The sequence below is a fragment of the Oryzias melastigma genome, linkage group LG10 (genome assembly GCF_002922805.2).
Source record: "Oryzias melastigma strain HK-1 linkage group LG10, ASM292280v2, whole genome shotgun sequence".
NCBI lineage: Eukaryota > Metazoa > Chordata > Actinopteri > Beloniformes > Adrianichthyidae > Oryzias > Oryzias melastigma.
This window is the reverse complement of record NC_050521.1, coordinates 20,801,850-20,813,750: the sequence shown is the minus strand read 5'-3', so window position 1 is coordinate 20,813,750 and position 11,901 is coordinate 20,801,850. Positions and strand designations below refer to the sequence as shown.

The following is an 11,901-nucleotide window of genomic DNA, read 5'->3' as shown; positions in this document are numbered from 1 at the left end:
TCAGTTTGCCTGTTTCCTCTTTGATATACCATTAAAAAATGACTAATGCTTTTCCATCGTATGATCAGTAGCTGGTCATTGTATCATGTCTTTTTTTTCTCATCTTTATCGCTAACAATCTTTTTGGCTCCTGATTGGACGCTAACACATACGGAAACGCCTCCAACCAATCACATGTTTTGTTGCCCCCTTTAGACCCTCCCATAACCCCCCATGACGTCATGTCCACTTTAGGCAAACACGGGACTTTAGGAGAGCGTATCTACATTGCGGTTAAAAAAAGTAAAGGCCAGCGTAAACCGTAGACGTTTATACAGGTGAATACGGACAAAAGTATATTTATTATATTTCATTTTCGCCGTCCGGACACATTTCTAGGGTAAGTTATCTATTTTCCGTTACATTTTTATTTATGTTTATGAGCTTGGACTACGAACTTACCGGGCTAATACTGGGCAGGGTTACGGCCTGCAGGTGCCTCTATGTTTTGCTAATACGCACATATGAAATATTAATCCAAATTCACGTTTAAATGTTGCTAGGACACATATTTTAGTTCAAATAATACCATTATAAATTGTGTACATGTGCCATGAAGCGCAAACGGATGTTAGCTTGATTAGTTTTTATTGATTCCATTACAAAGCTAATTCTGAACTATCAATGAAACACAGTGGAATTTCACTCGTTCATCTTCGTGAAAGTTCGTGTTTGCTTGAAGGTTTGGTTCCGATTCTTTCCAGTAAGCTCCAACGGGGATTACACTCGTGTACAATAAGAGTGTTGTACCTCAAAACGTCCCCCGAGGTGGAAAACTAAACACGGTTGGCTCAGCAACAGAGCTTTTCTGTCTCTCAGCTACATTTATAGCTGCATCATAGGTCACTCATTAAGTTTAACATACAGAATGTTGGTTATTTTTGCTGGAAATGCTCACATTTAATGCTATATAAGTTTATGTTTGTATGTGTCACAAAAGTCTCACAATTAGCTGTTAGGGATGACTTTGCTACATCCAATCTTTAATTGGGGTTAAATAAAGGCTTTCCAATCTTCACCTTTCATATTTTCATTATATATTAAACCAATCCATTCATTTAGTACTGATATATTATCTAACTAAAGGTTAGGTTGAGAGGGAAACCCCCTTAGTCATTTCTGGTAAATTATGCACATTGTTCACTTCTGTCCTCACATGATTTTTATCTTGACGATACTGTTGTGAAAACAATATCTTTGTGTTCACTCACTCACCTCCTTTGGCTGTTCATTATAAGAAGCACAAACACGGCGCTCACAAACGAACACCCACCTGACCCAGGCATTAAAAATCCACGCCAAGCCCTCACAATAACTTTTTCAATCACAACCAGGAAAAGTAAGCCATCACACGGTGTCCGATTGCTCATTTTTTTGTGTGTATGGCAGCTTTTGAATCAGAAGATAGAAGCCCATTCTTCGCCTTTGGCAAGCAATCTAATCCCGAATGTGGAAAAAGAAAGGAGCCTATCTATTATTATCGTAAACTGACCTCTTTGAAGGCCATGGTGGAAATGTGTAAATGAGAACATTTAGGTAAATTGGTTAGATAAGTTGCTGGATTGTTATCCCGTCCTACTTGTGTAACAAAAACAAATCGACAGGGAGTTTACTGTTACCATAGCAGCAGAAATCCGCCTAAAAACACCTGTTTTATTCAGGTGAGACACCTAAAATATCCAAATAGAAAATCTTCCTTTTTTTTAGCTTGTGATTAAATACAGTCTTAAAAAATGTATTACCTCTCACAAAACATTCATTTTACTTAAACTTTGAACTCAATAAATTTCCCACTAGAACAGATAACATGGAGATTGTAGTTCTTGCCGTTTTGTTAAGCTAAAAGCAGTTGGCTGTGGTTACAGAAGATGCACAGAATGAGATGTTTACAGTGTACATATGACCAGAATTCCTGTGAGAGCGGACACTCACAGTTGACTGTTTAGCTCATATTTCCATTGTTGTTCGACACGATCAGAAGAGCAAAAGCCAGCATGGACCCTTGTGATGGACCCAAATCTACCTCATCACAAACCATTAGTAAGTAGGTCTAGATTGGAACTCGACCTTTGAGCTGTAAAACGATCACATCCGTCCATTTACGTGTGAAGTTTTCCTTTCAGACACACTCTAGTCAACTTTTGATCTGTTTTCAACACATTCCCAGTTACTTTTTATTTATGATGACGCTGTTTAGACTAAGTCAAAACACTTGTGTCGTTTTCTAGGACATAGTTTCTTTCGAGCGGCAGTAGTTGATTAGAAATTCCTCTATGTGTTGGTGTGGAGCAACACCATCCCCCCTTCCCCTCCCCGTTACTGAGAGCTCTCTGTTAAAGTGGAGCACAAAAAAGCTCTTTTCGGAAACAGAATTTTTTCATCTGCTCCTGATTCACAATTTGGATTTTAAAACATACTCAGAAATGCAATTGTGATCTTATTTTTTAAATATAACTTATGTAATAAAAAAAGCCATAAAACATGTTAAAAACACCAAAAAGGCAAGTCACCAAAAATGTATACACCACCCCTAATGATTTCTTAGGATATTGTGAAGCAGAAATTACACTTTAAAAGTCTAATCTAAATTGTTAGCATATTTTTTCCCATCCCTTTCAATCATTGTTCATCAATTTTAATGACTCAACCACTGCAAATATAGAATTTTTAAAAACCTTTATGTCAACAATAAAATAATTTTGATTTGCTTTAATTGGGTCATAAATGAATTTAGTTATTTTGAATGTACTTATTTTCTGTTTGTGGTTTTCATCGTGGGGTTGTTGGTTAGTTTACAGGTTTGATAAAAATCCACAGGATGGGTCGCTTTCTATCTCTTTGCTGGTTTTCTTATAAAACAATGTACTAATTTGACTCTCAGCAATTTTGCTATTTACATTTAAAGTATACTTATATTCAAAATGTTTTTACAGAATTTGTGTCATTTATTCTGTTATCTCTGACATTATGAGTGTCAGTGCCTTGGAAAATACTAAGCTGTAAAGGCCAGAAATAAAACATCTGATTGGTTAATAGTTAAGGATTTTAGTAGATATAGTAAGCAAACAAATGATTATTTAAACGAGTAAAAAGGGAAGTGCATCATTTTTGGTGTGCAATGAAACTGTTGAGGGAATGAAAGAGATGAACATTGGCGACCACGACGCACAAAGATCCAGAATGAGAGCAGGAAGTGAGTGGTTCCACTTCTGCAAACAGTTTTCAGCCCTCAGTGAGGATGGTTTGGACACCCCTGAATACCAGATTTATAGTTTTGTAGCTTTTTTATGTTGCTTTAAAAATGTGTTTTTAACACTCTCACATGCACAAACACATGCAAATATTTAATTTATAGTGTTGTTTCCATGTTGGTGCTTTTTTTTTTAAACACAATTCTCTTTACTTTTTATTTTTTTGAACACAGAAATGAATTTCGAGCAGCCCCCTCCATACCCGGGCGGTGGCCCAACTGCTCCAGGCTATCCAGCACAGGGCCCACCCCCCCAGGGCTACCCACCTCAGGGCTACCCGCCACAGGGATACCCCAGCTACCCAGCGGCACAAATGGGGCCTGGAGGGCCGTATCCAGGGCCAGGACAGCCTCCGTACCCCGGCCCAGGACAGCCTCCTATGCAGGGGTATCCCGGACAACCTCAGTTTGGCTGGCAGGGCGGGCCCCCTCCTGGCCCAGTTTATGGGGAGGCTCCTAAGAACACAGGTGAGACGGAGAAGCTTGTAAAGCTGCACTTGTGATGCACGTTTTGGGAAAAGTAAGCTGTTTAGTTTGAATTAAGGAACAAACCATTTATCTGTTTTAAAAGATTCAGTTGCATTTAAAGTTGAAGTGGAGCGTCTTGATCTGGACTCTGAACCTTGGTGTAATCAAGATCGTATAAAGGCTTTTAACTTTTGCTTGAGTTGCTTCTCCACTTAAAACTTTCTATGAACTTTGTTCTGTCGCTTAAAGTCCCCTTCCAACTGTATTGTTTTCTATTGTACAATCGTTCCCAGTGGTCTTTTCATTATGATTATGCCGTTTTTAGCCTGTTTCATACTTCTAAGACATATTTTCTGCAACTAAAGTCGACATATTATTCTGGGTTCTGGAGAGACTGAAGTTAGCGCCGCTCATATCCCATCAAGCCTTTGTTTACACTTTCTCACACTAGTTTACAGCTTCTCACAACCCCAAGCTAGCATTAGCTTGGGGTTGTGAGAAGCTGTAAACCAACAAAACAACAGCACACAATATTAGAGCTATCCAGCCGTAGAGTTTTGAGCCAGATACCAGCTCAGACGAGGAAAATTAAGGCGCTAATAGATCTGTTTGTCTGCACGTGGATGCTTCATTTTTCTGAGCATTTTCAAGCATCTGGTTTTCATCTGCTCTTGATTTCAATTAAGAAATACTCAGAAACGCAGTTTTAATTGTAAATTCCTCTATATAGGGCCTCTACCGTGAGAGAAATGCTTTAAGAACATGTTAAAAACGCAAAAAAGACTATTTGAATTCGAGTGGGTGTTTAAAAATGTTCAAAAATGAAATTATGTTAGTAAAGATTACGTCATGGCCTCAATAGGTACTCATTTAAGTAAATGGACACCCAATAGAAAGAAAGGAGACTGTCATTTTTATGTAATGTCATGTTGCGCACACAGCCTGTTTCTTCTTGTAATACAATACAAACAAACACAAAGACCATTTTCTTCTGTTTAAAAGAGTAGATCAGATGTTTTCATTCAGTGTCGCCTCCCGTCCGTGGGGAAATTGAGGTAAATTTATCCAAATGAAAATGCAAAATGGAAAGGTTGTCCAGTCAGAGCAACTTTTGTTTTAAAGGGTCTCTATCATGCTATTCCTAAGCCTTTCAGAGTAAACTATAGCCATATATATGCTCATATATTACCTTTGCAACACTAAGGAACATTTTTTTAAATTAAATAAGTTATTTTCACAGCTCCTTTTCCTACCAGGAAGTAAGACTCCTTGCTCTTTGAGGCACCGCCTTTCCCTCCTTGTGGGCCCCGCCCATCTAATCACATCACCCTAGAGCCGACCTCGGCACCGTGTCTGGGTTTCACCCACAAAAGCAAACAAGATCTGAACTTTTGGAAAGATAGATGTGCATACTGTGCATACAAATTGAAAACGTTTTGCCAATCACCGATAGCTTAGCGGAGAAAATTAGTATGTGTTAGTCTGGGGGGCGGAGCTGGCACTGCAGACTCTCCCTGGAAGGGGCTGTTCCCCACTTTGTGATGTAAAAAAAACGTGGAGCCACTCAATTTCACGGATAGGGGCTGATGCTCAAAGTGTAGGATTTTTGATTTATGCTCAGATGTGTGAATGGAGCAAAAATAAAGCTTAGGTATTGTTTGTCATGAGAAATTAGCAGGATGACATACTTAAAAGCTCAAAAAGTTTGTTTCAAATGACACGGATCCTTTAAACTAGAGCAGTGTGGTGTTAAGCTATGTTCACACCAAAAACAATTTGAGTTCAATTTCAATGTTAAGTCAGTGTTGAGTTATGTTAAGAGGTCATGTGGTGTGTTTCAAGTGTTGGGCATGACCCAATTCTCTAGTGGCAGCAATATCTGAACTTTGGCAAGGAATTTGATTCAAGCAATAAGGAACTGAGCTTTGGCCCATGATGTGAACAGCAGCTAAAGTTTTGTTTTCCTTAAACAATTAAACAAGTTTATTTTAATTAGTCAAAAAAAATGGCAATAACCAACAGACAGCTCTGTTAATGCCCCATTTATAGATGTCAAAAACCAAAAAAAGTTGATTTAGAGTTTGATTACCCTTTAAATACCAGCTTTAGATAAATCTGGGGTTTGACACGTTGCTCTGCTGCCTTGTCCGACCCAGATCAGGTCCCTTAAGAAACTCATTTGTCAGTAATGGTTAGAAGCTGAATGAGTGTTTGCTACAACATAAATGATTCACGACAAACACAGGGAAGGGCAGATGCTCTCTTTCAGGCCTTCTGTCGGACTTGTTTTGTTCCCTGACCAGACCAGCTGTAAAACAACCTCATGCATGAATGAAGCCACACTTTTATACGTATTTACTAAAATAGCATTAAAGGAATATGTGCATGAACGTTTCTGTATTTAGTGTAAAAAAAAACTCTTGATTCCTCAGAGGGAGACTCTGGTTACTAAACTACAGTCTATATAACAAAGGCATCACCATAGAGACGGGGCTCCCATAAGAAATGCAGTTATAAAAGCTGCCTCAGCCGTGGTTACCTTTCAACTAGAGACTCGAGTTCTGAGAAATGGCGTTCATGTCTCGCTAACACTTCCTGCCCTTTCAGTGTACGTGGTGGAGGACAGGAGGAGGGACGACACCGGAGACACATGCCTGACCGCCTGCTGGACAGCCCTGTGTTGCTGCTGCCTCTGGGATATGCTGACATAATGCAGTTTACCGCCGCTTTGCTCTCATTACCCTCCACCTCTGAACCCCCCCCTCTCATCACCCCTCTCCCTCCATCTGCCTTAAACATCCCGTCCTCTGAAAGTCTTGTTTATGTCCATAAATAAAAGCCTTGATCCCGTAGGGAAGCCTTGTTCAAGAGTCTCTTAACATGAGAAGCGCTGACTGATCTGTCCAGGTGCTGGACTGTAGCGGCTTGTATTTAACGATTCAGCACCAAAACCCATCGGGTGTCTCGGTACACACACACGGAAATAGAGATTTACACAGAAAAATGCATAGCAAACACTGTATGTCAATCTCAGGCTCGGCTATTGTGACTCTCTTTGGCACTTTACAATAATTACCTCTGTAAAATAAAAGCTTTGACTTCTTTTAATCATCTACCGCTCTGTTTAAACACTCCTCAGCTGTGCTATCGACAAAGTCCAAGGGGTAATTCTTCTTACACGGCTCGGTCTGGAAGTCCAGCCATGCCTCGGCTGTTAATGAGCCACGAGGTGAACTCCGGAAGCTGATGCTTGGAATGTCACCCCTCCATGCCTTTTTTGTTTTTAGCTGTTTTGTATGGAATCATATGGACGTACATGGAATGCATTTTTAAAATTGACTGAGATTTGTGTTTGATGTTAACATGTAAATTCTGCTATGTTTTTGTGCTCAAATACAAAGAATCGTCCCTGTTTTTTTTTTTTTTTTAAATGACATGCCTTGAAAATAAAGAGGAATAATAATAAAGGAGTAATGAATAAGAAACCATATTAAAATGTTTTTTTTTTTGCATTGGTTGGGAGTCCTATATTAAAGTACGTTACTGCATCAATGGTAGAACTTGTAATTTTTTCATTATTGACTTTTAATGTTTTATCTCTCTGCATGTGTGCATGTATCTGCTACATTTAAGATCCAGGATGACAACTTGAAGCAAAGCTGAAGTTCTTAATGCATCAGAACCAAATAAAACAGCAATGGACTCAAAACATCACCTTAAAATGTCTGCCTGATCCATCCTGGAAACCGTGTGTTTCATGAAGCCACATTGTTTCATCTGTGGAAAAAAAACGAGCATATTTAGTTTTACGGGATCCTGCTTTTGAGAGGATGGAATAAACATCAATTAATATACCTCTTTAAGATATTTTATTCATGTATTAAAACCCAGTTATAGATTTAAGTGTATTGGAGACTTTGTAAATATTAAAAATACAATTTGATTAATTATTCCTTAATTGAAAAAAAAACACACTGAAGATATATAAAAAAAGATCCCACTGTAATATTTTGCTTTGCTTTGAGTCAAATGTAAAAACATTTAGATTTTAACAATTAAAAAGAAACAGTTTGTATACTAAGGACAACAGTTGGATTTGTACAGCTTAGAAATTGCAGCAAAAAAAGGAAATCTTATGTCTTAGAAAAGATATCAATAGATTTTGCAATTAGAAATTTGCTCATTTCATAAAACAAAAAAAATAATTTACATGTCATACATTTGTTGGCCACAGGAGGGCGGTAGAAACAAAGTATCAGTCAGCCCACCACAAATCCAACAGAAATGACTCGGGTGCAGCAATAAAATAAAAGCATTATGTAAAAAATTTACAATGCTTTCTGTAACTGTTAAAAATACGAGTTTTACGTTTTACACAGATATTTTAGCACAATAATTTTGTATTTGTAAAGACCATTTGCACATTTTTGCAATAGCCTTGTGTTGGCACTCTAAATGGAAAAATACAATTTAGCCTTAAAACAAGTACTTTATCATGTAACTTAAGTTTTACCAGGCAGGGGCAAACTTTTGGTTTTATGATTTATATATTTATTTTTTACTGCCAAAACCAAATAATCAGAAATCAAGAAATTGTATCTGATATAAATCCATTTTAAAGTGAATGCTTTTAATTTCGAATGACAATATTCAACCTGAATAATAAAAAATGAAAAAAAAAAAGTTTTACAGCCAGTAATTTCTTTAAAATATATTTGTCTTTGTGTTAAAACATCCTCTGGACATGTCCACTGCTGAAAAATAAAAACGTTCCACTGAAACTTACAATATTGGATTACTGTTGAAATATTATACAATTCTTCAAATAGTGTAAAAGAAGAGGCCTTTAAATATTTATTGTGTCGAGCTAGCCTAAAACACCATATTTTCCCAATATTGTGTAATCATTTTTCCCAGATTCAGTCCAGATTTTAAAAATTCTGTTTCTTCTTGTTGAAAGAGAAGTCATGCTGTAAAAGTTTCCCCCTGTTATTTCAATGTCTCATCTTCTTTTTGGGGATTCAACATTTTTTTTAACTGTGAAATCATTACTTTTTACACTTTCAAAAGCTGCAGATTGATAAGAGATACCAGAAACTGTAGGCTTTTTTTTGGGAGTTTTCAGTTTTTCTGGACTGATTTGAAAAATGTCATTTGGTTCAGTTACCCTGACTCTGTTCCAAAGTCATGAGCACAGCTGGTTAAAGTCACTAATCACTCACAGCTGATTTGATTCAAGTAATCTATTCATCTGTAAATTGAGGGACATGGTTTGAACAGAAACTTTCAAATAAAGGGAATAACAGTTTTGATAAGAAACATACATTTTTATTAGAGAAATGTTAGATGCTTGTAGAAATCTAATATGGCTGGTAGACTCTGGATGTTACTGGCTTGAAGTAACTACTCGTAACTAAAAATGTACCAATCACTGGATTGAAGACAGCAACCATGACTGATTTTTCTTTTCTTAAGTAGAGATCAATATAGGGCATGTTATCTGAGATTTTCAAAACATGGATGTTTTATTTTAAAATCATATTTTTTATATACAGTTATATTTATATAGTATATTTTAGTAAGTATTATTGTATGTAATGATAACTGTTTTTACGCTGCACAGAATTGTGTTAAATATCTTTTGAATCCTGTTTTCAATTGTAATTGTTGTAAAACATGGTCATTGAGACAGACAAACAAAATTCAGTTGTGACTCTATGGTGGTGGGTGGGGCTTATTTCAAGCATAGATTGTGGACAATGCAAGACAAAAGAAATCACAGATGTTTCAAAATCATTACAGAAGTAATGAAATGCACTGGTTAGAAAACAAACAAACAAAAAAAACTAAAACAAAGACATACTTGTGTGATATTTGAATAATTAAATATAGTATTAATAACTAAATTTAAATAACGTTTGATCTATTGCTTGAAAAGGAGTGGAAAGAAGAAAACTTATATAATCCCACCCCTACAGTTACTTCATTTTATAGTTTTGCATCGTTTTCGTAATCCGGTTCTGATCAGATCTAGTGCAGATTTTTTCAAGTAGTAATGTTGAGTGCTTATTTATTATTGACCATTTAACGCCAAACGCCTTATATTTGATACATGAGTTTGTTCATCATCCTCCACAGGAGGAAAACCTGGTGTACGCCATCAGGTACATGCAGTGTGCAGATAATCCACTAGGGGGCAGTGATTCACTTAGTAGAGGGCCTTCAAGTTGCACTTAAAGGGATAGAGACGTTGTTTTAGAGGAGTAATTAAGCTAAATTTGAAAATGTTTTGGAAAAAAAAAAAACATAATTTGCAATGAGCCATACAAAGGAACAGTTACTGGGTTAATGCAATGTGATTTTTTTTTAATTTCGTTATGTATGTTTAAGTCAAATCATGTTGAAAAGTGCATATCAAATTTGATACAACAAAGATTTAAGACCATGTAACTCTAAATCAGTCGACTGTTATTTTGTCATGTTTAATGCATAATCTATAAATACAACCAAAAAAAAATCTTTTTTAACATTTAAATATAAAAATACATATTTGGAGTAAAAACTAGATGTGTAACTTGTTCTTTATGAGGATTGGTGACTATTTTGGTCATTTTTTTCTTGTAACTTCCTTGTAGACCAGCTATGGATTACACAAACATCAGGTTAAAGGGAGATGTTGACCTTCTTTATATGCCATCAACACTGACAAGTTAATTACTGGCACACTCTGACAGTGGCATGGATTCGCTACAGAAGAAACCTGAAAAAATTGTTGCCCAGGCAGAAATCCCTTACCCTGCGGAAGTTTCAGGAATAATAATAATAATACTAAAATGTATTTATCAATTGCCTTCATGGAACTCAAGGTCACCGAACAGGGATATGTTGGTACTGGTCTCATGAGTGCAGTAAAGGTAAAAAAGTATGGCCTGCAAGGAAGTTAATTGTTTTCAAGATTACCACCATGCAAAATAAATAAAGTTGAGAACTGCAAAATGTGTAAGAAACTGAAGTGTAATGTTTTCCAGACATCCATCCACTCAAATTTCAAATTCTTCGTATTTGTTTGGTTCTCAAAATTATTTTTTTAGTCCAGAAAAAAATATATCTTTTAGCTGTATCAAATATGATACAAATTGAAACTCATATATGAAAATGTATGTTTCATTTTCTTTGTGTGTTTGTTTGTTCAGAGGGACCAATAAGGGTTCCAAGTTCAAAGATTGGAATTTTCTGGAAATTATTTAAAGGTTCGGGGTTTACATGGTCTCATAAAATACGCATTCAAGATTTTAGTAAACCGTAAAATTAACCATATAATAGAGTTCTTATTAATTATCCTCTAAAACAATTTCAAATTACTATTTTAAAAACAGAGGGCTCTGTTTTTGCTCTCAAAGCATTACATTTGTTTATTTATGCACCTGTTCTCATGGCAACAACCTACGCTTGGTTTTCATTAGCTTCTTCTGTCAAGAGTAGGGTTGGGCACCGAAGTTCGGTTCCAAGTAGGAACCGTTATGATTTGCGCGGTTCTACCGAAACCGAAAGATGCGGCTGCAAACGGTGCCGGATTTCGGTTCCAAATTTCATTGAAGTTTCATTTGTCTGTGGACATGTCAATCACTTGTACTCCCTTCTGATTCTTTACGATTCAGCCTATCTATTTACTTTCTTGTGTTCGTGGGCGGGCTCATATAAAACCGCCAACAGCGCATGCGCGCTCATCTAAAATGCCGAAGCTAAAGCGCTCGAAGGTCTGGCTGTATTTTACAGCAAAAACGGAAAATTCAGCCACGTGCAACCGATGCAGCAAGATTATCTCGTGTGGCAGAGGTAACACCTCAAATCTCAGCAAACATTTGACCACGCATGGGATTGCATTAAATGCAGAAAATTGCACGGTCTTTCACTGCTGGGGGGGTGTAAAGCGTGAAGGAACACACTCTAGCACATCCTCCGGAGCTAGCATGAGCATTTTGGGTCAAGAAGAAGAAGAGCCCGGTGAGGAGGACCCAGGAAACATTGAGAACAGGCATGACACATCCGCTGACGTCGGTGGGCGGGACTTTCGCTGTGAATAGTGGAGTTTCCGCAATTTTTAAACAACGCTGGAGCCCCATCCCAAAATGAAACAATGAATC

General features: G+C 37.1%; 1 protein-coding gene across 2 annotated transcripts; it reads left to right on the top strand.

Annotated features, from left to right (window-relative positions):
• Positions 1-205: 205 nt before the first annotated feature.
• Positions 206-7,314, top strand: LOC112153710 (cysteine-rich and transmembrane domain-containing protein 1). 2 transcript variants are annotated; one of them, XM_024284079.2, is made up of 3 exons: positions 206-379; positions 3,464-3,757; positions 6,365-7,314. In XM_024284079.2, exons 2-3 carry the CDS (start codon positions 3,466-3,468, stop codon positions 6,466-6,468), a joined length of 396 nt encoding a protein of 131 aa, XP_024139847.1. In that variant the 5' UTR covers positions 206-379; positions 3,464-3,465; the 3' UTR covers positions 6,469-7,314. The 2 variants fall into 2 exon arrangements, with proteins under 2 accessions (XP_024139847.1, XP_024139846.1); XM_024284078.2 differs by lacking the exon at positions 206-379 and adding an exon at positions 1,940-2,079.
• Positions 7,315-11,901: the final 4,587 nt, after the last annotated feature.